At 36.2% G+C, this 25,901-nt stretch overlaps 3 protein-coding genes across 4 annotated transcripts; 1 reads left to right on the top strand and 2 right to left on the bottom strand.

Moving 5' to 3' along the window:
* Window positions 1-10,962: 10,962 nt before the first annotated feature.
* rhoua (ras homolog family member Ua) lies at window positions 10,963-17,732 on the bottom strand. Its single transcript, XM_079635200.1, has 3 exons — window positions 17,137-17,732; window positions 16,615-16,673; window positions 10,963-14,535 (listed from the first exon to the last, which is right to left on the bottom strand). The coding sequence occupies exons 1-3, from the start codon at window positions 17,384-17,386 to the stop codon at window positions 14,083-14,085; spliced, it is 762 nt and encodes a 253-aa protein (XP_079491326.1). The 5' UTR covers window positions 17,387-17,732; the 3' UTR covers window positions 10,963-14,082.
* A 772-nt stretch (window positions 17,733-18,504) lies between these two features.
* On the top strand, window positions 18,505-21,340 carry pdcd2 (programmed cell death 2). The gene is made up of 6 exons (XM_079635870.1): window positions 18,505-19,047; window positions 19,249-19,488; window positions 19,575-19,718; window positions 19,804-19,904; window positions 19,988-20,101; window positions 20,611-21,340. The coding sequence occupies exons 1-6, from the start codon at window positions 18,732-18,734 to the stop codon at window positions 20,773-20,775; spliced, it is 1,080 nt and encodes a 359-aa protein (XP_079491996.1). The 5' UTR covers window positions 18,505-18,731; the 3' UTR covers window positions 20,776-21,340.
* Window positions 21,341-21,522: 182 nt separating this feature from the next.
* On the bottom strand, window positions 21,523-25,886 carry tbp (TATA box binding protein). Of its 2 annotated transcripts, none has more exons than XM_079635871.1 (8): window positions 25,766-25,886; window positions 25,091-25,231; window positions 24,241-24,563; window positions 24,069-24,156; window positions 23,009-23,100; window positions 22,741-22,908; window positions 22,402-22,496; window positions 21,523-22,301 (listed from the first exon to the last, which is right to left on the bottom strand). In XM_079635871.1, exons 2-8 carry the CDS (start codon window positions 25,142-25,144, stop codon window positions 22,222-22,224), a joined length of 900 nt encoding a protein of 299 aa, XP_079491997.1. In that variant the 5' UTR covers window positions 25,145-25,231; window positions 25,766-25,886; the 3' UTR covers window positions 21,523-22,221. The 2 variants fall into 2 exon arrangements, with proteins under 2 accessions (XP_079491997.1, XP_079491998.1); XM_079635872.1 differs by having other exon boundaries at window positions 25,091-25,226; window positions 25,766-25,861.
* Between the last annotated feature and the right edge of the window lie 15 nt (window positions 25,887-25,901).

Below are 25,901 nucleotides of genomic sequence, written 5' to 3' on the forward strand. Positions count from 1 at the left end.
GGAAAATGCAATTGCAGATGTATCTCATTGAAAACGTGCTTGGATCCCTGTCATAAGCCATTGCACAGGTCTCGCACATTCACATGAGACGCAAAAAAGGGGAGGCAGTTCATGCGTGACAGACAATCTGCTGTCATCATTACACGCCAGTGAGTTTCCTGCACATTTTGGATGTGAATCAGGACTGAAATATTGTCTAAAACAACAGTGCTATGTCTTTATCATTTCCTTGTCTATGTGCATGTCTGTGACCCCTCAGAATGTTTTTGAACACACTTACACAGTTTGATACCATGCTGTATTTATTTGAAAATGTCATAAGCTACTGATCAAACTGAATTGTGGGTAAAATCAAAGCCATAGATTAATATATTTTCACATGTGATGAAATGGATAGACCATGCAGGGAATGTAGTTGAGGTTTCCATATGCTGACGTAATTTTCTTGGCTGTTTCCAGCAATTACATAACTTATTCCATATAGCAACCTTAGACATTCTTATTGGCAAAAACAGTTGACTGCTGATCATTTTCTAAATTATACTATTCACTGTAGATTGAGTATTATGCCAAGGCAAAAAGCTGACTCAAGAGGAACAGGGAAAGATGGCTGCAAATTGTTTAAATTTAATTTTTATCGATTTTATATCAATTTACATAATGTTTTCTCTAAATCTGAGCAGTTGATCCAAACCCATCTGTCACGGAACAGATCATACTAATGTCATCTTTACCCTGTAAAGGTGGCACAGTAGTTGCGTGCGAAGTGGCATATTCATCTGTTTCAGGCATGTGACTTTTTTTCCCTCATCAAATGGCAAAGTAATGGCAGAGAAAACAAAAATATTTGAACATAGATACCAAGTAAACACATTGATCATTGAATGTGATCCATACCATTTATTTGGTGAACATACCGAAATGGCACATTTAGATTTTATAGATTTAATACTGCACAGGTGGCTTAAAGGCACAAGAAATAATGTTATGAAATTATTAATTTAAAAAAATGAAATTCTAAATCAAAATGAAATTCTAACATAAATAATAAAACTTAAAAAAACTATGAAAAATATGAATTTATCTGCAAATACACTTTGTGTGTGTGTACACACAATTTTTGAAGTATTTTTTAAGTATGTAAATCTATGCATAAATATCTCTGCATTAAATTAGCATCTAAAGTATGTTAGCATAATGTTGTGAGTGCCATGTGAAACAAATATATAATGCTTTCCTATGTTTATTGCATTTATTATCACTACACTCTGAGCACTCATAATGACTACAAATCTGGTCACAGCCGGTTCTGCACTGCTTTTCCATGTTGTTAACTCTGATCTGTTCTTTTTCTTCTCTGCCTTCTTTTCTCCAAAACACGACATGGCCCACACCAACGGATCCTCTTGTGTCACAGTGCTATTATCACTGGAGATAACGGCTGTTGTTCCTCTCCCGCACAGACATGTTAAATAAATACCGGATATGGGCAAGGCAACACCAATGAATACAATTATATGTATCAAATAGAATAAGACCCAGGAACCAAATAGTATTTGGAGAATCGTGAGAGGCTTAGGCTAGGATTTAGAGTTTTAAAAAAAGCTAAAATATAAGGCCATGTTAAAAAAAAGTAAAACAAAGTCAAATACCAATTGAGGTTGTAAGCTTTAAGCAATATGACAAATTGTGATTAAACCCTTCCATTTCCAGGTTTTTTTTTTTGTATACATAAACCATGTATCATGTGCTGCTTTCAAGTCAGAAATGAATTATATTAAATATATAAATAGATTGCATTGTGGCTTGTGATGAGCTTTGATTCATCATGTGACTTTCTCAGCACTACTTGTTTCATGGTGGTTGTCAGTGTATTACAAAGTTACAAGACAAATATTAGTGCAATACTTTAGTATATAAACATTATATCAATTAATGAAATAAGTTTTTACTGTAAATTTACAGTAAATCTGTAAAAGCAAACATTTTGCTTCCATATTTTTTTTACGGTAAAGTTTTGGCAACCACAGCTACTGTTTTTTTTACTGTAAATTTCACAGATTTTTTATTTTTTATTAACAGTGTAGGGTTTTTCTTGTCAACATCATTTTGACAAAACGTAAAGTATGAATATCTATAAATCACCTCAACACTAAATGAAATGCATTTAAAAGTTGTGTTGATCGGGGTGTTTTGAGACTGAACTGGGCCCGTTGTGCTCTGGATGTGTGTTGATGATTAATGCAGAGAGGGTGGAGAGGTCAGAGAGGGAAGTGAGTGGGAGAGAAATCGTTGTGCTTCAACTCAAATGTCCTATCTGATCTCTCCATCCCATCTCTCCTTTGAGATTTCAGCTGTGAAACGCAGCTTATGGTCAAATGGCTTACTTGGGAAAGGGGAAGTTTGGAGGACAGCTTTCTGGTTACAGTTAAATGCTTTGGACGCATTCAGTGATACAACTCACATGTTAACTCTGCGTAATGTCTTATAATTGACATTACACAGTAAAAGTATATTTGATCTATTCTTTATACGCTTGAGCTCTCCTCCTCTCATTGCTCATCAGCCGTGCAGCAATGACTCCTGTCTGAACTCTGTGATGTTTTAGGGTGAATATAGTCAGCTGATCTGCAGTCAGGGGAGGATTTCTGAGGAAGCCTGTGTTAATGGACTGTATATTTGTTCTGTGGGTGTGACCTGGTTGAATCCACAATGCCCAGTGCATATAATGGTTTTAGACAAGTCTTCCTAAATTAAGATAATTAAGATCATCATGTATTTTTATATATTTTAATGTTACTTTTCTAGTATCTCTGTTTTTTCCATATGGCCATATACTAACAAGTAACTAATAATATAATATAATATAATATAATATAATATAATATAATATAATATAATATAATATAATATAATATAATATAATATAATATAATATAATATAATATAATATAATATAATATAATATACATCAAAAATTGTGTACAATTAACAGTTCAAGTATAGTTAGAAATTTGTGTATAAAATGGAACAAAAACAGAACAAAAATAAAATGTCCACAGTAATGTCATGTAATTTATCTGATAACAAAAGTAGCCAAATTAAAAAAAAATATGGTTCTTTCTCTTCAGACGTTGCAGCATGATGTGCATTCAAGTGATTTTGGAAATAAAATGTGTTGTGCAATTCATTTTCTTTAACTGTTTTTAAATTTCCAAAGGAGAATTTTAGCCTCACACAATACAGAGCAAAAGAAAGTAAATAAAGTCTAACAACTAATAAACTAAACTATAACAACTTATTGCTTTGGACACCTCCAATTAAAAAAATCTGGTTCCAAAGAGTTTCCCCGGCTGCACTCAACCCATAAAGACGATCATTCTGACAGGACTTGAACGCAGCTTTGGAGTAAAACACAAATGTGCTTTAGCATTCATTCAGCAAATTTGAAGAGAGTCAATAAACAAATGCTGTATTTGTAAGTGAAAAGAAAGAAGTTCTTGTTCCCGAGAATTGTAGCACTGCTCTTTATGCTGATCATGAGAAAGTATAAAAAGCTGTTTTATTCTCCACAGCACATCTCAAGGGTCATAAACAAACTCATGCTCATCCAAAATGTGTGTCAGGCTTCGTGTCTGTTTTAATGGGAAAAAATAATTTACTGTTCCAATAAAACAATTACAGTTTTTTTTTTACTGTGTCAGGAGAGAAAATCCAAAAACAAGTCAAAGCACTTTGGATTAATCCCATTCATCTGACTAAAACAGTGGAGCAGAAAGAGTGGAAACTCCTAAAATAACACATACAGTTCAGTCAATTTTATAGTCATATTTTGTGAATGTCGTTGCTAAAACAGCAGCTAATGTTCAATCCAGTTGTGGGTGAAACTTATATTTGTGGCACAAAAAACACCACAAGACCCCCCACAGACCAGATTTAGGGGCCAGCAGGGATCAACGGACTTAACAAAGAGCTTTCATTGCTCTATACCACAACGTGAAGGTGTATTTGCAAACAGCTGTGTGCAATCATTTGTGGCTTTGGAGGCGTGGCTAATGCTTTCTCTGAGCCTGTGCTTTGACTCATTGGCAGTGAGGGCAGATAGTCAGAGCTTAACTCTTGTTTGGAAGACCCAGAACACCAGCGAGCCTTAGGATACACACATAAGCATGCACACACACTCCATTCACCCTATTCTGTGTAGCGCTCTCTCAGCATGCCACCATTTTCACTTTTTAGTATTCACACACCGACCATCAATCACATCAACTCTCAATGAGCCCCAAAGCAGTTTTATAGAGCTTCGGCTAAGTTACGCTTTGTGGCTCCCCTCACAGTAACCTAAAGCAAGGCAGATGACGTCATTGGTGTCTCATTAAATAGATTAGAACTAGGTAGGTGGAAATAAAAGACAAAAAAAAAAATACTGAAAGGTAAATATTGACTGTAGGTTTTCACAATGCAATACAAATTTATTGACATATGAATAAATGTCATATGAGCACCTTCCCATTTTAGGTTAAATAACTAATCCTTACCTGCTGCGGAAGAGATTTTTCGAAACATTTATCCCTGAACACTACAAGCAAATGCTCCTCAACCAGCTCTAAAGGTGGTAGTAATTTAATAGTAAGATTTGTTCCAGTTGCTTTTAAGCCAAAGTATTTTCAAAAAGTGCAGTTTGCGTGGTTTAAATGTGCAAATGATGCAAATGTAGTTTGTCTTCCCATCTTTGTTAGGAAGCTTATTAATACTTTTACAGGAAAAAGAGAACATTGCATGATAGAAGAGCCTTAAAAATTCTGTTGGATTTTAGGAACACAACACATGTTATTAATTCATCAGGATACTGATCACTGGCAAAATCCAGTAGGCCTAATTTCAATAGGAATCCATGCAATTGACAATTTCACGAGAGGATGAAGGAGATTTTGCAATGGGTTCAAGTTGGTCACATGGATTCACCGCACTTTGTGCGGTCACAATCCCCATTGTTAATGAATTTACGCTGGTGAAATTCAGTAATTTCAGTTGGAATCGACGATATTGGGAATTTCATGTGAGGGTGAGATTTCTCCACACAAATTTCGCAGCAGGTTTTTTTTGTTTTTCAAGGATTCCGCACTGGCCAATAAAGCTGTTTGGTTTGAAAGTGACTTGAGATGTGTTTCATGCATTTATAGACTATTGACAATGAAAAGAAAAGAGAACTGTGTGCCAGGTGTGTTTCAATCAACAGACATGAAAGTAGTGTGATACACGAGACATGAAAGTAGTGCCATTTCATCTAGATGGTATGAGCAGACTGGTATGACCAGTTTTTTGTTTACCAGTTTTTTTCCCATTCATTTTTCCCATAGGGATTATAAAATAGTCTTTGTTAAAGAATTATATATATATTTGTACTGAATGCATGTACTGAATGTAAATGAGTACGTCACATCCAGTAGCCTACATGCTGAAATGTTTGTGTGTGTATATATGTGCATGTATGTATTTACACAAACATTTCAGCATGTACTGACATATTGAGAGCTAAAGAGCTTTTTTGGCAGGTGTCCTTTTTTTACTCTCTGACTGGTGTGATTATCTGTACAGCATTATGGGTAATGTAGTTTTATACAGTAGGTCCGTCTTTAAAGTTTATAAGTTATCGTTTCCTTATAGAGTTTTTGCTTAATTTTAGCGTTGAAAATGTTGACACAGCCCAAGTCCAAGAACAGGTCAGACTAAAACGTCACAGGTTGTCATTTACAACATGGGCTGAACACTAATGAATTGAACCTTATTGTAAAGTGTTTCCCAGAATGTTTAACTTTTATTTTAAAAATTATATTTTATTTTTTGTTTCATTATTTTATGTGTTATATTAATTGTATTTGTGAGACGAAGGGTGGGATCACATCATACTCTTAACCTTTTGCCTTCATGATTGCAAGCAGACCTTACAACTGAAAGGCCTGGACCCAAGTATTGTCTACACATGTGGTGTTTGAAAGAGCTGGTCTGTAGCCAGAACTGTTACACATGATGCTGGTCTCTCCTGACCCCTCCTCACAAGTAGTCAAACACACACACACACAAGTGCCCCCTGGTTAACAGCCCTGACAAAAGAGCGCTTACATAAGACATGGGATCAGGGTGTATTTCACCTCTTTACAGTGACATGACTGGTTTGCAGCTGTCCTCTATACTGTAATCACACTGTTTAGAAACAATGCTCCATAGTAACACATGAGTTTTCACTCACATAGCACATGTTCTCATTAAGAGGCTCTCTTTTTTCTTCCTTTCTCTCAGCTTTTTTTCCAGTAACTAAGCACCTTGACTAATTTCTGCGAAAATTTGGGTGACAGTAGGCTATGTGGTTATGCAACTTAATTAGTGTAAGGAGATTGTAAGGCTACCCTGAGCCATTTTGTTCTGTAGTGCTCTCCCTTCTGCTCTGCCTCCAGTGTGTGAAACTGTCAGAGCTGCAGAGCTGCGTCTGAAATTGAATACTTCCTTATAGTATCCGAAAAACAGTACGTCAAAAGAGTAATAGGTCCGAATAGATATAAAAAAAAAAAACAGTAGACAAAAAGGCCCCGGATGACCTACTTCAGCCGAGATTCTGAAGTGTGTATACAATGGACACGTTACTATCCCATGAGCCCACGGGACGAGAGTTATGAATAAAAGTGAAGCGATGCATCTGAAACTGGTAAGTCATGTGACAGTAACAACATGGCAGATGTAGTACATCAAAATTTCATTAATATTCATATACAAAGCATACTATTTAATAGGGCTGTAACGATTAATCGCGATTAATCGAAATCCAAAATAAAAGTTTGTGTTTACATAATATATGTGTGTGTATTGTGTATAATTATTTTGTATATATTAATACACACACATGCATGTACATATTTGAGAAATATTTGCATTTATATACTGCATATATATATTTTATATGATTTATATTATATATATAAATATAACTATTTTATATATAAATAACACATTTTTATTAAATATATACATGCATGTGTGTGTATTAATATATACAAAATAATTATTCACAATACACACAAATTTATTATGTAAACACAAACTTTTATTTTGGATTTCGATTAATCGCGATTAATCGTTACAGCCCTTTAACGATCGCAAAGTAAATCCAAAATGTAGAACCTACTCAGTACGCGATTTTGGATAGTTGTCAAATAGGGGAAGTGTCAAGTAACTTAGATTTTGAGTCAAAAGTCCAATTGCATAAATTATTGTTTTATCTGGATGGCTTCAAACATCTTGATTAAAACCCTTATAAATTAGAATAATTATTGTTAATTCTAAATTCTTATGAATTCTTGTGAACTAAAACTTTGGAATGCATCTATTTATTTTAATAATATAATATACTATTTTATAATATAATAATACTTGTATTATTTCAAATTATTGAAAAATAATACTTTTATTATTTTAATTTATTGAAAATGATTATTTCTGTTGAGTGTGAGCAAAAAAACTCTGTAAATGATCACAATTCACTCATTGTGCTTAGTTTTCACACTTAAGCATGTCTAAAAAAACAATAGACTTAGTTTTATATAACATGGATTGACCAAAATTGCAATTATGTCCAAACATCAGCTGATGTGATAGAATCAAGCTTTCTATTGTCTTGTTTCATTGTTTTGTTTCATCCACAAACAGAACGACTTGCATCCTGCTGTCATTAAATTATGCTTTGCTCACTGCGCCCAGTACGATAACCTTCATGCACTGTGATAAACCCTCATTTGGTTTTATTCTTTTTATATTGCTGAATTGCTGAGGTAAATCCAGTAACCTCCCATTGTCCATGGAAGCAAAAGCTATGCGTAGGAGTTAGAAATGATCTGTCAAAGAGCTTTTTCTGTCGTTTTTCTTCTTTTCAAAGAGGTTGCGAGTGAAAATAGTTTATCTTGGCTACACGGGACGTGGCAATGTCTTTCTCAGACACTGTGGCACTCTGGAATTCCTCAGTCTGTCAGCAGCCGTCAAAAGCCTTGCTTCCACAGTGGGGACGCAGATCCTTCAACCCTGACCCATAATCACACAAAGCATCAGGCCGAGTGGAATGGCCACCAGACTTTGAGATTTTGGGTAGCTGGTATCGGATTAACAATCACAACACAATATATGCCAGCGCAGATTTCATTTCATTGTGTTTGGAATGAATGCGTGCACGGACCCTGATAACTAAACAGAGCTACTTTGTGAGGTGATGATGTCACTGAGGGAAGTAACACTGGAATTTTCCCAAGGTCTTGAGCACACATAAAAAGCACAGAAGATTGATTTACTTCACGGAAACTCCTAGTTCAGTTGTTGTCCCTGCTAATTCTGTCCCTATTGATAAAGTCATAATACTGTATGTGAAAGATGTGGAGAGGTTATACTGGATGACATGCACCCATACAGGTCTAATTATAACCATGAGCCGAGAGCAATAAATACCGTCTGATAGAGATATCTGTGATCACCAGATCAGCTCTCTTCCTGTCTGTCCTCGTCAGCACTGAAGAATATGACTGAACCTTCATTTCCTGCGCGGTACAGTCTCCGGGAGGCAAATCCATGCTGCTTATGTCATAATATTCCTCTCATATACACACAAACATAGGCAGAGACTTTTTTTTATTTTAGCCTTAAAACAAAAATAAAAAAAATAAAAAAATATATAAATATCACTTTACAATAAGTTCATGTTTTTAATGTTAGTTAATAAAAATACAGCTGTTCATTGTCAGTTCATGTCCATTAAATAATATTAACAGATACATCTTATATCTGATATCATATTAATGTTAAAAGATAAAATATTAATAAACGCCAGTAGTTTTTATTGTTAGCTCAAGTTAACTAATGTTACCAAGTGCTAAGTGTTACCAAAAGTTGTACTATTATGCAGTAATGGTTTGAGAATAGTCACTTTGCGAGACATATTCACAATTGTGATATATAAAAACATGTTGAAGGATGTAAAGTCATATTTCGAGATATAAAGTCACAATTGCGAGAGAAAGTCACGAGACCCTTTTATTATGATACATTTTTTGGCAGAAACAGGTTTCCCCATGTTTAGACCAGCTTGAATTTCCCAGTCCAGTTTTTGATGGTCAACAAAACTGCTGATTAACAGCTGAATAATTTAGTTAAGAGGCTTAGTTGCTGGGAAAACCAAAATGAAGACCAATATCCAAAAAAGAACATATACTGTATGCCTTCACATCAAGAGCTTCATATGAACATCTATGATGAATACGTAGCTTTTCTTTCTACGATTCATATCATTTCACTTATGTCACCACAGCTGTGATGAAGTCAAATGTTCCATCATAGTGTTGTCAGAATTTTGAATACCGTCCATCAACGGACACTGCGTTCCAGATCCCTGTGTATGAAACTCCTTCTCTGGAGCTCCAGAGGAAACTATCAACATTAATCAGCATAGCTGTCATGTTTGATTCATTCTGGCCCAAATGTTAAAAGCTATTTGTAGCATGAGATCTTTTGGTCGAGAGGGCTGCAAATTGACATTTTTCTTTGTTCATCTGCCACACAGAAACATGCAATATGAAGCAACTGGATTAAAGCGGCCCAAATATGTCATTGTTAGCAGTTAAGGCGTCTAGAGCTCAGAGAGAGCATGTCAGCTGTTTAAGAAAGCAGCTCAATGGAGCTAATGAACCCAGACGCCACTTTAATTGTTTTGAGTACTTGTGGAAATGTGATTAAAAGCCAGATAAAACAAACCCATGGCAATATAAAGCAACCAAACTGACAAAGGCATCACAGAGCAATAGCTTTCCTGCTTTTATTAGTCATTTCAACGCCTGCAGTGTTGTCTGTCTGTCTAGTCTAGTCTGTTTACATCAAGTATACAGTAGGATCTTCCATGATTTCCTTATTTCCTCAAGCGAATATAGTTTAAGCATCTAAATATAAAATCATATTTTGAGATAAAAGTTACACTGCATGATATAAAGTCAAACAGAGTTGCCAATGATAAAATATCACATTTTGAGATATAAAATCACATTACGAGATATAAAGTCACAGTTATGAGAAACTTGCCGTTGTGAAATATGTAAAGTCATAGTTTGAGGTTTAAATGCACATTTTTAACTATAAAGTCACAGTTATGAGAAAGAAAGCTGCCATTGCAAGATACGCAAGGTCACAATTGTGAGATATAAAGTCACATTTTCAGATACAAGGTCACATTGCAAGATATAGTCAGCTATGAGAAACAAAGCTGCAATTGTGAGACATTAAGTCATATTTTGATACATAGTCGCAATTGTGAGATATAATATGTCATATTTTTAGATAGTCACGTTACAAGATTTAAAGTCACACTGTGAGATAAAAAGTTACATTGTGAGATCTAAAGTACTTTTTTTTTTAGATAAAGTCGCAATTGTAAGAAACAAATAGTACGATTTTGAGAAATAAAGTCACAGTACGAGATTTAAAGTCACACTGCAAGATAAAGTTATAATGTGAGATATAAAGACATATTGTGAGATATAGTCCTAAATGCGAGTCATATTTTGCCATGAAATCACATTGCGAGATATAAAGTCATAATTTGAGATATACTCACTCACATTATAAGATAAGTCACACTGCAAAATGTAACATTTAAGCTATAACCATACATAATTTAAGCATTTATGAAAAGAAAATATTGGAAAATAGCAGAATTTTCTCAATTGCGATATGACAACAAAGAACCCCAGACAGTGAACTGTACACAACCTGCAAAGAACAGACACCATTAAGCCTCATTATTCCTGCAGGCAAGACCGTGTTTACCAGTTATTAACTCTAAAAAGCAAAGAAAGAGATTATGAAATTATCCCCTTCACTGATAGCTTTTCATAACATATCCCAAGAAAATGAAAGAAGATGCACACAGACAATAAGTAGACAAAAAGTATATTTATTCTGAGAAAGATAACAATCTACAGGGAGGTCTCTGTTATTGCATGTCAGCTTTGTCTGAGCGACCACCAGATCTTGAACAGTTCCGTCTGGTGGGACGCTGCAGCTATGAGCTCACTCACACAGTAAATATACAACACACTGCAATGCAACTCGCGTGCAAATCAAAGCAGTGAACAAACACACTGCGTGTCCGAAGTCATAGTTTGGCAACTTGTCAAAAACCTCTCAGTAATTGATCCTGCCCTGTGAAAGCACTGTAGCGCTCTATGCTTTGGTCAGTCTGAACTTAAGGCCTGTTGTTTGAAACGCATGCAATTCTAAGATTCACAATATAAGGAATGCCACCAAAATACTTCTTGATATATGATTATGATTACAATATCTTTTAAATATCTCTTGTTTTTTGAGCATGCTTAAAGAGATAGTTCATCCAGAAGTCAAGTCTCTCACCATCTTCTCACCCTGATGTCGTTCCGAATGTGTATGACTTTCTTTTATCTGTGCAACACAAAAATATATTTTACATAACTGTTTAACTGTTTTTGATCACAGAATGAAAGTCATTCGAGTCTAAAACAACATGACTTTCATTGTATGGACAAAACAAAAACAAAAAAACTGAAGAAAATCATGCAGGTTGGAACATAACATGAGGGCGAGTAAATGATGACAGAACTTTCATTTTTGTGCAACTATCCCTTTAAAATCAATATGATTGTTCGGTTCGGGGTTCATCTCTCCCAATGCCACCTTTAACACTTGCGGTTTACAGCACTTTACTCACTTGCTGAGAGCCATTCACTTATTTTTCAACTCCTCGCCACATTCTGGCACAAACTAACAGTATAAGTGGCAAGCATAAAACTCATCTTGATTTTATTCTTGGTTCATTCTGTGCTTATGAAAGAAATGTTTGCCACTTTACTCTCCTAACCCAGCTTATGCAGTGAAACATTAACTTTTCCATGTCATTCAGCTTAATATTCATTCATGTCGCATAGCAGCAGGCGACTTTTCCAGTTCGTTCGACGTGGAAGCCTGATAAAAAGTGCAGTTTGACCTGGAACAACAATCCACGTATTTTATATAGAATTTAAAGACTGCAATGCTTATCAAAGCATGACGTGGCTGACATCATGGTTTAGGGGCGACAAATACACAACTAGTAGCTTAAACCTTAAAGGCAATGTAATTTGCTTTGGATAAAAGTGCCTGCCAAATGCATTCATACTATTATGGAATAATTGTTTTTTAAAGATTTTCTGTGAAAATGTTTATGTTAAAGGTGAAGTGTGTCATGTCTGCGCCAAAAATGTCCCCAATTTGTGAAATAATTGAATCAAACTGAATTATTAATTACATAATTTTGAACAAAATTGAAAACATAACACTAAAATCATTCCCAATTTTCCATTAGTTGTGCATACATCTAGTCTAGTAGATAGTCCAGCCCTCAAACTCACACCATTGTTTGTGCTGTTATGATATCCAACTTAAACAAAAAGACTGCCAGTGGGGCAGAAATTACACATTTCACCTTTAAAAAGTGCCATAAATTGCAAACGCATGAAAACCTAATTAGGAATTTATTTTGTTTTGAAAATATTTTATTGGCTTAAACGGAAACTTGAAATCAATGTCAACCATTATTTCTGGTTAAAAACTTTCGCCCCACTAATACGTTTTTTCTTCATCCAAATTACCATACACCACCATTCAAAAGTTTGGTTAGTAAAAGCTTTTTTAAATTAATATATTTATTCAGCAAAGATGCATTAAATTGATCAAAAGTGACAGTAAACACATTTTTAATGTTACAAAGAATTTCTATTTCAAATATTTTTTCTATTCATTGAGCATCTGGAAATGAATACTGGAAACAAATATTTTCATATTAAGCAGCACAACTGTTTTCAACGTTGATAATAAGAAATGTTTCTTCACAAAATTAGCATGTTAGAATGATTTCTGAAGGAGCTTAAAATTTTTGCTTTGCCATCACAAGAATAAATTATATTTTAAAATATATTAAAATAGAAAACAGTTATTTAAATTGTAATACTATTTCACGATATAATTTTACTGTGTTTTTGATCAAATAATTGCAGACTCTGTGAGTATAAGAAAATTCCTTCACAAACATGAAAAAATTGTACCGAACCCAAACTTTTGAATGTTAGTGTATATTCTAATAAATACTCAAGAATGTCTGAGCCACTCAAAATCCTCCTCCTGACCAAACTGAAAAGCTTCACTCAAAACACTGTGTTTTTGATGAAGCTCCAGGTTCAATGACCAGATATATAATCCAACAGGCCAACTGAGTCTACTTACTTACACTCAAAGACCCTGACCTCACAGCGTGTTTGAGTCAGGACTTAACTCCAAATGTAAACAAGACAGCCTGGAGAGATGTGCCAGCGTCCTGCTGTCTCTGAAATGGACAATCATTCACCCTCACTGGACAACAAGGTAAATGTCAGTGATGTCAAGTTGATAGTGTGTCCAAACATCTGCTTGTACTCTACATAACACTCAATGCTTTGACAGTTACACGACGAAGCACTTGAGCATCTCAGATTGAACCCGCTCTGGATCCCGGATAACAAAGGCAAGTAATCCTGTTCATGTAAGTAGAAGAAGTGTTAAAACAACAATAAAATGCTGTGTTTTTGCTGAGACCGACCGATAGGTTGCTTCACAGTGCCTGAATGAAAAAGGAAAATCTGGCAGTCCAAACTAGATCTAAATCTGATAGAAAAAAAAGCCCTTAAGTCCACTTGAAACCTCTTCAACAAGAGATAAGGTAAAGAAAGACAGATGACTCCTGCCCTGAATTGTTCACATGGGCATTTGAGGTTAACCTGGGACTTTCCAAATGGAGAGCAGATCCTAAAATTTAGCTGACAACTACTAGTCTCTAGAATCTTTCCATTTTATGATAAAATTGATCTTTTCTAAACGGTCCCATTCATTTCAAGGCCACCTGCGCTCCAGTTAACCCACTAACACAGTCTCATGAAGCAGATGAATCTGTGTCCATTTCATCCATAAAAGTCTAACCGAATCAATGTCGACAGTACAATCATATTTTCGTGTCTATGCCAAACAGCAGTATTTCTTCCACCATGACTCGGAGAGCATCCTCATTTTATCAGGCGTCCGCTTCTTCAGTCTTTTCTGCTGCTGGCTGTCAGAGTACTGGATGCTGGCCACTATAGCCATGTCAAACACCTCCTTTAGGTTCTTCTGGGTGAGCGCCGAACACTCCATGTACGAGACGGCCTGCACTTCCTCAGCACACACACAGGCCTCCTGGGGGTCGACCGGCTTCTCCTTGTACTGGGCCAGCTGGATGAGGACTTTGACGTCTTGCCGGAGGTCAGCCTGAGTGCCGACCAACAGTATCGGTGCCCTCGGGCAGTGCCGGCGGATCTCAGGCACCCACTTCTCCCTCACATTCTGGAAAGAGGAGGGACTTACCACACTGAAGCAGAGCAGGAACACGTCAGCATTGGTGTAGCACAGCGGCCGGAGCTTGTCAAACTCATCCTGCCCAGAGCAAAGAAAGATTTAGTTGTGATAAACGTCCAGCACAAACGAACACTTGTTATTGTTTTGGACTGTTAAAAGTAGTTAAATGTGAAATGTGACTGGCCCCAAGTTTTTTGTTCTGCTCGCTCTGTGTTTTACATCATATATTTTCTTACATAAAGAACTTGCATTTGTTTTTTTCTGTTAATGAAACAGTTTATGAGCTGGATTGATTCCTCAAAAATGTACATCTGCATTTAGAACTTTTACTTTTAGAATACTGTTAATTGTTAGATTCCTTTAGTAATGAAGTTATGATTTACTATTAGACATCTTGTCAGTTGCCAAGAAGTTATGTATTTTTTTATTTTATTTTTCTGTCTGTTTGTTTATTGTAAACAAACATTTGAAATATCATATACTACTACCGTTCAAAAGTTTAGAGTTGAAAATATTTTTTAAATGTTTTGAAGTAAGTATCTTATACTTTCTATTTATTTGGTAAAAAAATACAGTAAAACAGTAATATTATTAAAATATTATGAAATAACTGTTAACTGAATTTTCAGCAGCCATTACTCCAGTCTTCAGTGTCACATGATCCTTCAGAAATCATTTTAATGATATGCTGATTTGGTGCTCAAGAAACATTTCTTATTATCAATGTTGAAAACAGAAATCAATGTTATCAATGTTGAAATCATGCTGCTTAATATTTTTTGGAAACCATGATACTTTTCGCAGAATTCTTAAGTCTTTATCTTGTTAATGTTAAGTCTTTAGTCTTTATAATGTTACTTTAATCTTTTAAACTGGCAACATCCAGGTCATGCTTATGATTCCATATCTCTGAAATATCAGAACCCGCTGTGATGTCAGCGGCATGAAAGATATAATCTAGAACACAAATGTGAGATCTGTTGTTTATTACAGCTGCATTCCATCTCTTTTACTCTTCCTTATGAGTCTCCAGCTTGGTTTCTGTTGATACACACCAAGGCAGCTTTCTTCTTATATTAGTCAACTGGACACATTCTAACATATGAGAAACAATCCTATCCTACAGTATATTTTATATAATTTATATGCAAATATGTTTGTATCTGGTTAATGAAATTAAAAATTCTGTCTGTAGTTCTTTTCATGTTATGACTGATACCAAATAAATGGCTGATATACAAGTTCTATACTATTTTTTATAGTATAGTCAAAATAAAATAACCAACTATTTTATATATTACAAATTAACTTATCACAACATTATAATATAAAGTATGGAGAAAAAATATTCCATTTGAGATTTGCTTAAGATTTAATTTATCAGGTTATTACCAGTGTGTTAGCATGCACTATCTATATATATATATATATATATATATATATATATATATATATATATATATATATATATATATATATATCTATCTATCTATATATATATATATATATATATATATATTACTCTCAAGTCTTTCTGTGTGTCTCTCTCCTTCTCTTTCTTCCTCCATTTCCACTGGCCTGAACAGGACTGATCCAAATCTCTCTTGGCTTGCCTCCCTTCACTGTCTCCCCTTAGCTTGCTAAACTCATCGAAAACACACTGATCTCACATTTCCAGTGACTAGCCCCAGCTGTACCCCGGCTGAAAGTAGGTCTCCCTTTCCCTTGGATCAAGCCCAATTCATCACAATTAGACTGCTTCCCATTTGTGATCCTAGAGCTGGTTTTCCCCTCCCACAAAGGGAGAGACACTGACTGACCTATAATAGTGTGTTCCCATAGGATCAAGCATATACTTCCTTATGATGCCTGGACTGCAAACTTCAGCTGAACTTTACCAGAAAATCTTATCATGAATAAGCAAAACAACACTGAATCACTTTCTTTCTTATCTAACAGATAGGCAACCATATGACTAATTAGTACATGACTCACAAGTCTGTTTACAGTTAAGAGAGGAGGGCTTCGACCAGCATGTGTTTGTGCAAACAATATGTAATCCTTATACAGGGACATGATGAAGTTGCACTGCCTTTAATGTGTTTGTGAGGTGGTTTGCTTGTGTCTGGTGGTGCTGAGTGGACTCAATGGACTGACCTGACCGGCTGTGTCACAAAGCTGAAGTTTCACAGGCTTGCCGTCTACAGCTACAACCGCTGCAGAGGAGAACAGATTCAATTTGACATTGTATCCCTCTTTAGTCAGAGCGCATTAAGACACATGGACTGTGATAAATGAGATTGAAATGGGTTGGTGAACTTGCTGGCCTTAAAAAAACTCACCACGCTAGTGATAGCTATATGCTCGCTTGATAGACCATCTTCAGCTACCATCTGGTCATTCCAACTTAACAAGGTCAAACTGGTTTCTGGAACATGATGTCTAGCCAACCAACTAATAACCAGCTTACTAATGACCAGATGGTAGCTGAAGATGGTCTATCAAGCAAATGACCAGCAGTTTGGACAAGTAAAGTAATGGCCAACTAGAAACTAGTTACCCAAAGCAGCATAGCTTAAACTGGATTTTCTAGCAGGTGGTTAGAGTAGTTCAAGTTTTTAATTTATTACATTTTATTTAGTTTTACTTTTTTATTTTAAATGCTGGCGCGATATTTACCTGCAAAGTTGTCAAACGCTGTTGGAACATACTCGGTGGGATATCCATTGGTGGTATAGCTCACAATGAGACTAGTTTTACCCACTGCACCATCACCAACCAACACGCACTTCACCCTGCGCTCCGCTGCAGACCCGAAGCGGCTCTTCACCGCGGATGACAAATCTTTGCCCCTGAATCTCCTCGGGGGTACCGGCGGCACAACCGCACCTGGGACAGGTTTATACTCTCCATCTCCTTGCGGAGGCATCGCTGAAAACACGGATGATCCAAGAGTTTCAACACCAAGTTCAGCGATTCATCTCGCTTGTGAATGAGAGACCGGAGCGCCAGTCTCCGATTTCATCGCGGTGTCCATTTATTTTAGTGGGGGGGAAAGTCCACTAAAAGCTGCATTTCAAATCAAGAAGTGTTTGCTTTATCTGGACGTAAAACAAAGAAAAGCAAAAATAAATACGAAGCCCACATGCACTGACGTTATGCCCTCATGAGGCTGGCCATCCTCCGCCCTCTCAAAAACTGATCTGAGCACTTTACTCCTTTACACCCAAAGACCGTGGCTGTGTCTCAACGCCTAGTCAGCCGCCTTACTAGACAGTGTTTTGAGGCGCGCGCAGCACTTTTGGTCCTACCCAAGGTAGGAAGATGAGTAGGATTTGTGACAGAGCCCATGACATCATCCCCCGTGAGCTGCATTATCCGTGCGTGAACTGAAGTTCAGCAGACCTGTTGTCATTTCTGATAAACTCAACTGAACAGGCGGGAATACACGCGTCAGCATTTTTATTTGTTATCAGGGATGTCATTGAAAATAAAAATGGGCGAAGTGCATTTGTGCTTGACTAATATGAACAACATTTACACAGTGTTTTTCTTTCTTTCTAGAATAGCATGTGCTATATGGATATCAACACCATCATACATCTTTTAAATTCTTCAAATAGTAATAATTAAAGTAAATTATATTTTTGCCACTTACTTTCCGATGCAATCATATGTAACATCAGTAGCCCAACAGGGAAACTGTACAGGTACAGAAGACTATACAGACTCAAAATTGCACAACTTGCATTATTGAGATCAAATATTTGATGCATTTCCATATTGTGCCATATTGTTATCGATCAACTAAAACTACTCAAAATTGTTTTGTTAATTGAAATAAAGCTCTTTTTATGGAATATATATTCATTTATATATGTGTATATATATATATGGCTTTTATATATGTGGAATCTTGTGTCTCTATTTTTTTTTAAAGAAATGCAAGCGTTTACAATTTAATTGAATTGTGACGCCATCTATTGGACAAACTCTAAAATGGTTTAAATTCACCCAAGAAGATAAAGACGTTTAATGTCTTAATGAAGTTAATGGAGAATATTAGTTCATGATATTAATTATTAATAATACTAACTCATATATAAGTCACACATGGTAGGTTCCATCCACATTATGTGCGTATTATTGTCTCTGGTATTGCTATTTGTGTGTGGAACGTTAGTCGCAGATCTTGTTTGACCCGAGCCCCAGTCTCAGATGAACAGACACCCGCACATGACTCTGAAACCTTTTGCTTTATATGAGTTTGACAGATGGCTGCAAAAGCAGTAAAAGAGTCTAAAACAATCCGTGAGGTCGCGTTGGGCTTCTTAGAGGAGGCAGACTCATGGCAACTTCTTAGCGACCAGTTTCCAAGTAAAGTCGGAGGGAGACCTGCGTGGTTACGCCAGGTGGATTTGCCAACTGTGTCTGAGTTACAGTGTGAGAAGTGCAAACTCCCAACAGTGTTTCTTCTGCAGGTGTATGCGCCTGTTACGGAATATGATCGATGCTTTCACAGAACACTATTTGTGTTCTGCTGTAAGACACCAGCCTGCTATACAAGAAATGACAACAAATGTTTTAAAGGTAATTCATGAGCTGAAATATGTTGAGTAGAACTTTATGATGTATTACCCTTTGTGTTTGTGTTATATTTTTTATTGAAGATGTATTCATTTGGGGATCATCCCTCACATAAAAGTGGTTTAGTTTTAATCGTGCAAGCCTCTGTGTAACATTAACATCACAGTATAAAGTTACAGTATTCTGCTTTATCCCCATTTCCAGTGTTCAGATGTCAACTGCCAAGGAAAAATGACTTTTACCCTTTTGATCCACCTTCTGTTGAGAAGCCAGACCACGCAGTGGATGAACATCAGGTTCTGGAATCTGGGCTCAAATTGTGCAGACTGTGTGGCTGTCTGGGACAGAAAGCCTGCTCTCGATGTCACTCGGTCACATACTGCAGTAAAGAGCATCAGACCATAGATTGGAAACACCGGCACAAGAAAGAATGTTCAAATGAGGGTGAGTGAATGCTTTAATTATACATTATTTCTAATGATTGCAGCTTTAATATACATGTTGTGTTGTCTTCATATTTGGATCTACAGCTTCTCAAACTTCAGAGGAGCTTAATTCATTTCTCTTTCCTGAGTGGGAGCTGGTCACCGAACCGGAAGAGCTTTCAGCAACAGATGACGAACACCATGAACCCCACAGTTTGGATCAAGAGAGCATGGTGTGCTTTAATAACGGTATGCCTTTCAGAACAGATTCAGCAGCTTGATATTTCTCTGTCTTGTCTAGGATTTGTCATTCAGTTTTTATTTACTCTCTCAGATTTGGAGGACAGTGAGCTAGAGAGTATGGCGCATCATGAAACACAAGACGCTAAAGTGTTTCAGAAGTTCAAGAAGCGAATTGCTAATGACCCACAACAGGTCAGTTATAAGAGCAAATGCTACCCATGGCTAATGTCTGTTATATGGTTCTATGGCTGTGATTGTCTATGTATTTTTTTAAGGTTTTGCGGTATTGTAAAGAAGGATCTCCTCTGTGGGTGTCAGCTGAACATGTGCCACGTGATGACGAAGTTCCAGAATGTCCATGTGGTGCTAAACGTCTCTTTGAATTTCAGGTAATGTAAAATATAAAAAGCACAGTGTCATTTATACACTAATATGTGTAAGTTTAGGGTCAGTAAGATTTTATTCAGCAAGGATGCATAAAATTGATATAAAATACTAGGGTAAAATAGTTTATAATGTTACCAAAGATTTGTATTTCAAAATTTCTATTCGTCAAAGAATCCTGAAAAACATTAAGCATCAAAATAGTTTTGAACATTGATAATAATAAGAAATATTTCTTAAGCACCATAATCAGCATATTGAAATGATTTCTGAAGGATGTGAAAATGGAGTAATGGCTGCTGAAAATTCACCTTTGCCATTACAGGAATAAGTTACATCTTAAAATAAATTATGAAATAAATCAATTCTTGGTGAGCATAGGAAACTTCTTGAAATCTTACTGAACCCAAACTTTTGTTTTAAAATATACAGGTATGCTTTGGTGTATCTCTTACATGTCATACCATCAGATTAGCGCATTTCACTGTTTAAATTGTCGCTGTGTTTATTTCAGATCATGCCTCAGTTACTTAATCACCTCAAAGTGGATAGGACAGATGCCAGCATAGACTGGGGGACAGTGGCCATCTACACATGTGCTGACAGCTGTGACCAAGACACCAAATATTCTGCAGAGTTCATCTGGAAACAAGACTTTTCAGGAGATCAAACAGTGTAGAATTAGTCCATGCACATTAACTATTTTGACTTATATAATAAAGAAATGGGAACAGTAAAGGATTGGTTCTTTTGAGACACCCACATACACCATTTCTGTCCCTAACTGAAATTAAAAGATGCATCTTCACGAGAAGCATGCATGCATATATAATTTACAGAAATTAATACTTCTATTCATCAAAGATGCAATAAATTGATTGAAAGTTACAGTAAAGATGTTTACATTGTTACATATTTCTAGTTCAAATAAATGCTGCTCTTTTCAACTTACATTCATTAAAGAATAATGCCTTAGTTTCCACAAAAATATTAAGCAGCTCAACTATTTTCAAGATTGATACGAAATGTTAGCATAAAATCAGCATATTAGAATGATTTCTGAAGGATTATGTGACACTGACTCTTAAAAATGCAGCTTTACAATCACAGGACATTTTAAAATATAATGTTTTTATATTTCACATTGTTTTTACTGTATTATTGAGTTTGGTATTCTTGGTTAACTTAAATTTGACAAGTTCTTGCATAAAAAAACAACAAATTTATAAAGCTACAAACATCATAACACCATTTTCCTGCCTTTTTATTTGTAATACAATTGTGTCATTTATTATTTGGCGAAGGCCTGGAATGAAATCTAATCTCACACTACCTATTTTTCTATTTGTAAAAACTGTCATCATAACACGACCAAAATAAGATGTCTTATTGCCATTATAGAAAAAAAGTGTAGATACTGTAGTGATAAGCTGAAGTTGGCAAACATTTATTTGCACTCAATGTAGCAAAGTTAGTTACATAGACAAACAAATTAAATTAAAATGATGTCAGTGCTTTACATGGGGTTATTGGGAGACCTACAGCACATCAAACAATGAAATCTGAATTCAGTTATTAGATATGCCAACTGTAACATCTTTTAAAACTGTAACTTAAAAGGTCAAATCCACATGATTTCAACAACAGGGATTCACAAACTTGTTTGCAAAGCTTTGTTAAAAAAATAACCAAAATGCGCTCTTTCAAAAAAATAAAATACTTGCACTGGTCAACATGGGTATAACTTCCCAGACTTATTCCTTTCACTGATGGGCCGTCAACACAAACCATCAGTAATGCAATACACATAAAACCTGCTAATAAAGGGAATGTGTAAAAGTATCTATAAAATGATGAACATACATTATAAAACCATAAAATAATTAGTTAAAATGATCAGACATGGATAAAACAGTATTTTGAAAACCGAATGGCAGAGAAACATTTAAAAAGGTAAAATAAAAACATGTTATCCTCAAATCGGTTCACTTTCTGAGTGAAGAAAAAGGTGTCCTTCATATTTACAAGCTTACAAAAGTAAATGAAACGGCGTAGGTCATCCCAGACATACCGGTGGGCTCAGCCAGTAATTCACCAGCGATAACAGAATGGTGCTCTCCAGAGATTATGTAGTCTTCCTGAATCCTTTTAAGATTGGGTATATATTCTCAAACGCTTCATAGATTTCTCCTCTAACCTTTGCACCTGGAAAAAAAAGAGGAAATTCTCATTATGCAACCTTAATATCACTCAGAATCTCATAGTGGCATTGAAAGTGCCATTTTAAATACAACAATGACCTCACCTGTGAGTACAACTTTGCCTGAAACGAATATTAAAAGGACAATTCTTGGTTTGATCATTCTGTAGATTAATCCTGGAAATAACTCCGGTTCATAGCTGGGGAAAAGTATCAGCAGGATATTAGGATTTATATCAAATGGTATTCGTTTTTCCATCTCGCAGACAGAATGATTCTAATTTCAAAAGCTCAGTGGATTAAATGTTGTATTAGTATAATATTGAAATAAACCCATAAGCATAACTTAAGTGGTACAAACAGTAATAGTGTAGAACATTCTAATTAATTTATAAGTTAGAGATGTACTATAAAAACTATTAATTAACAAATAAATAGACAAACCTGCTAAACTGCTGATGTGTAAGCACCAGGCCCTCTAATCGAATGGGAAACTTGACATCGCAGCTGCCCACCATGTTCTGAATTTTGAAGTCTAAGAATTTGGCAGGAAAACCCAACTTCTGCACCACTCTGGCATATTTTCTGGCTGCCAATCGGGACTGTTCCTCACTGCAGAAGCGAGTGCACACAAGAAAGGCAAACACACACACTGCTGTTTGTTCTACACGTGTGTGATAGGAATAAAACCACAGCAAGATGGGATTCGTACCTTTTGGCTCCTGTGCACACCATCTTCCCCGAGCTGAAGATGAGGGCTGTTGTTCTGGGTTCTCGTATTCTCATGATGACAGCAGCAAAACGCTGAAATAGTTATTAATGAATATATGAGTTCAACTAAAGTGGATGTTTTTGCTATTTTGCTTAGAAAATATCATACACTTGCACAAGTAATTTTGATTTTTATGAACTGTTAAACTAACAATATAGTCCAGTCATTTTAAGCCAAAATGGGGGTCAACCTAGGACAAATTGCAACAGAAGCAAACTCAACTGATTTTGTATTCTCAATATGTCCTGAGTAAGGGTAAAAAAGCCCAGAAGAATCCCATTAGGGGAAAGTTTAGAAAAATACCCAAATATAGCCTATTCATACGCATATTCTTTCTTTTTCTCATGTGAATAGGGTAAAAAAATTACCTTTAGATATCACCATGAAAATTACTGAGTTGATTGTTTTACAAGTTTTTTTAAATTGTTTGTTAACATGACCAAATGGTGCATAATCTAATTACGTATGTGCTAATTTGCATAAATACCACAACAGATCTAAACATTGGGTATAGCCAGGTGAAAATGTCTTGTTGAATCTTGACATAACAGTAAACAGTAATTTTCATGGAGATATCTAAAGGTTAAAATGTTTACCCTATTCACGTGAGAAAAAGAATGAATAGGCTATATTTGGGGGGTTTTCGAAACTTTCCCATAATGGGGTTCTTCGGGGCTTTTTTTCCCTCTTACTCAGGACATATTGAGAATACAAAATCAGTTGAGTTTGCTTCTGTTGCAATTTGTCCTACCTTTTTTCATAAAATGACTGGACTAATAGGCAAAGTCCCTTTTAAGGAAAGTCAGTTCACTTTGCGGTCATATTTGCAACAACTCCAGGCAGCTATTTCAGGCATGCAAGGTCAACTTTTATCTACTTGAAACATTTCAAATCAGAATAGTCCAAATCTGACATAACCATTCCCATAATTTTTGAATGGTCAAATGGTATTAAAAAGGTTGTGCAAAATGGTCGATGCTTAAAAAAAAACGAGTCTTACCTTTGGATTATATTCAGCATTCCTGGCTCGTAGTGCTATCGTCTTTAAGTCAAGTTTGCACCCCAAGTTTACAGTGGACACAATGTTCCTTAAAAATAAAATGTGATATTTTATAAGGCAATCAACAACGTTTCTCTCAGGATTGTGCAGTGATGACAGCTAAAGAACTCACTGTAACTGGGGAACAATGCCAGAGCTCTCTGAGGCCGGTGTGGCAGGAGTGACGGGGGTCATAGGGGTGAGAGGTGTGTTATAAAGTGGCGTGTTGCCTGGCAGTGCCGTCGTCGTGGAGACCTGTGAGTGGTACAGCTGGGGTGTCTGGCCTGAACCCGCCACCATCCCACCCTGCTGTTGCGAGGCAGCCTGTTGCTGCTGCTGTCGCTGCTGCTCCTCCAGGATGGACAAGCTGTTGGTGTTCTGCACTGGCTGTGGTGTAAGACCAGTGCCATACGGCATCATAGGACTGAAAATGGGCAAGCCAGGCGTCATGGCTCCCTTTGAATAGAGACAAGGTGAATTAACTTCATGCATTGAATACGTTTTGATTAAAATACCTGTGTTTTGTAAGGTGTGGAATACACTATATGATGGCCAGATTTAAAATCAGGAGGAGTCAACACTAGTTGCCGAAAGTCAGAGCCAGTCTCCAGATTTGAGTTGAAAATCACACAAAAAAGAATAGTAAAAATAATAATAACAGATCAGTTTATTATGGGCACATAATCAGATTTTTTAGCCTCAAACTATGACTCCATCCAGTCAACAAATATTGAACATGTTTGATTTTTTGGGCCGATTTTATAACGCAGTATAATTTGTTGTACGTCTGTGAGGTTGTGGTGTTCGGATTTCGGAATGAACGAAGTCTGGTAGTGTGTGATCCTCAGTTGTTTGGCCATATTTCCTCTGTAACCATTTACAAAGTTTTAAAGTGTAAGATGCCTATGGTTTAAAATCGGTTGAGATATTTAAAGCTGTGTATTCCAGCCTTAACTAGGTTTACTCAACACTACATTACTCACCTGTGGAGAAGCCAGCCCTTGAGGAAAAGGAGGTATACTGTTGTTCTGCTCCATATTGACAGGTTATGAAGCAAAACAACCTAGCAGTGATTTCAAGACTAGCTTAGGTCTTCAAGTCTCAATGGCTTCAGAAGACCTGCGCTGAAATCAAGAACAAACAAAAACACTTAACACAACAGCACAATACTTCTGAGACACTTGCGTGTATTGTAAACAAATAACTAAATGCAACACAATTGCATGGTTTGGTTGTAGAATAAACACTGCGGTCATTACTCAGTTAATTAGGAAATTCATTTTAAAAGTAAACTACAAAACATATCACACGTGTCAATTCTGTACACACCAAGAGAAGGGTAACGTTATACGCTTGTGTGTGTGTTTTTTTTTTGTTGTTGTTGCAGTGTGGCTCAATGTTATATATCACATTTGCAACACCCCTTAACATAACACAATTCGCATGCAATGGAAAGCGACAATTGAGTTGACAGTTAACCAGGTAACGTTAGTAGTGATCAAAACATTACTTATGTCTACGGAGCAGACTGAAGCCCAACGTGGCTAGCTTGTGGCGCTAATCTGTTCGTTACAAACTCAAACAGTTCATGCTAGATATTACAGACATCTTTCCCGAAATACTGTCATATATTGTGCACTAAAAAGGGCAAAACAAACCGATAATTCGCAGGATCCACCAGGCTGGCTGAGAGTTAGAGTGGAATAGTTCCAGAACCACAGGGAGCGCGCACAACATGCGCAACAACTTCCGCCGAGTTTTTTTATTATCTTCCGGTGCATTATGGGATTTTAA

Source organism: Phoxinus phoxinus (genome assembly GCF_949152265.1).
Source record: "Phoxinus phoxinus genome assembly, chromosome: 14".
In the NCBI taxonomy this organism is placed as follows: Eukaryota; Metazoa; Chordata; class Actinopteri; order Cypriniformes; family Leuciscidae; genus Phoxinus; species Phoxinus phoxinus.

Excerpts from the sequence above, each read along its gene's own strand:
- rhoua (XM_079635200.1), bottom strand. The coding sequence starts at position 17,386 with ATGCCTCCGCAAGGAGATGGAGAGTATAAACCTGTCCCAGGTGCGGTT. Across the intron at positions 16,674-17,136 it reads AGCGTTTGACAACTTTGCAG|CGGTTGTAGCTGTAGACGGC; the intron begins GTAAATATCGCG and ends TCTCCTCTGCAG. Across the intron at positions 14,536-16,614 it reads TTTGTGACACAGCCGGTCAG|GATGAGTTTGACAAGCTCCG; the intron begins GTCAGTCCATTG and ends TGCTCTGGGCAG.
- pdcd2 (XM_079635870.1), top strand. The coding sequence starts at position 18,732 with ATGGCTGCAAAAGCAGTAAAAGAGTCTAAAACAATCCGTGAGGTCGCG. Across the intron at positions 19,048-19,248 it reads TGACAACAAATGTTTTAAAG|TGTTCAGATGTCAACTGCCA; the intron begins GTAATTCATGAG and ends CCCCATTTCCAG. Across the intron at positions 19,489-19,574 it reads GAAAGAATGTTCAAATGAGG|CTTCTCAAACTTCAGAGGAG; the intron begins GTGAGTGAATGC and ends TTGGATCTACAG.
- tbp (XM_079635871.1), bottom strand. The coding sequence starts at position 25,144 with ATGGAGCAGAACAACAGTATACCTCCTTTTCCTCAAGGGCTGGCTTCT. Across the intron at positions 23,101-24,068 it reads ATGCTGAATATAATCCAAAG|CGTTTTGCTGCTGTCATCAT; the intron begins GTAAGACTCGTT and ends TAACTATTTCAG. Across the intron at positions 22,909-23,008 it reads GTGTGCACAGGAGCCAAAAG|TGAGGAACAGTCCCGATTGG; the intron begins GTACGAATCCCA and ends TCGCTTCTGCAG.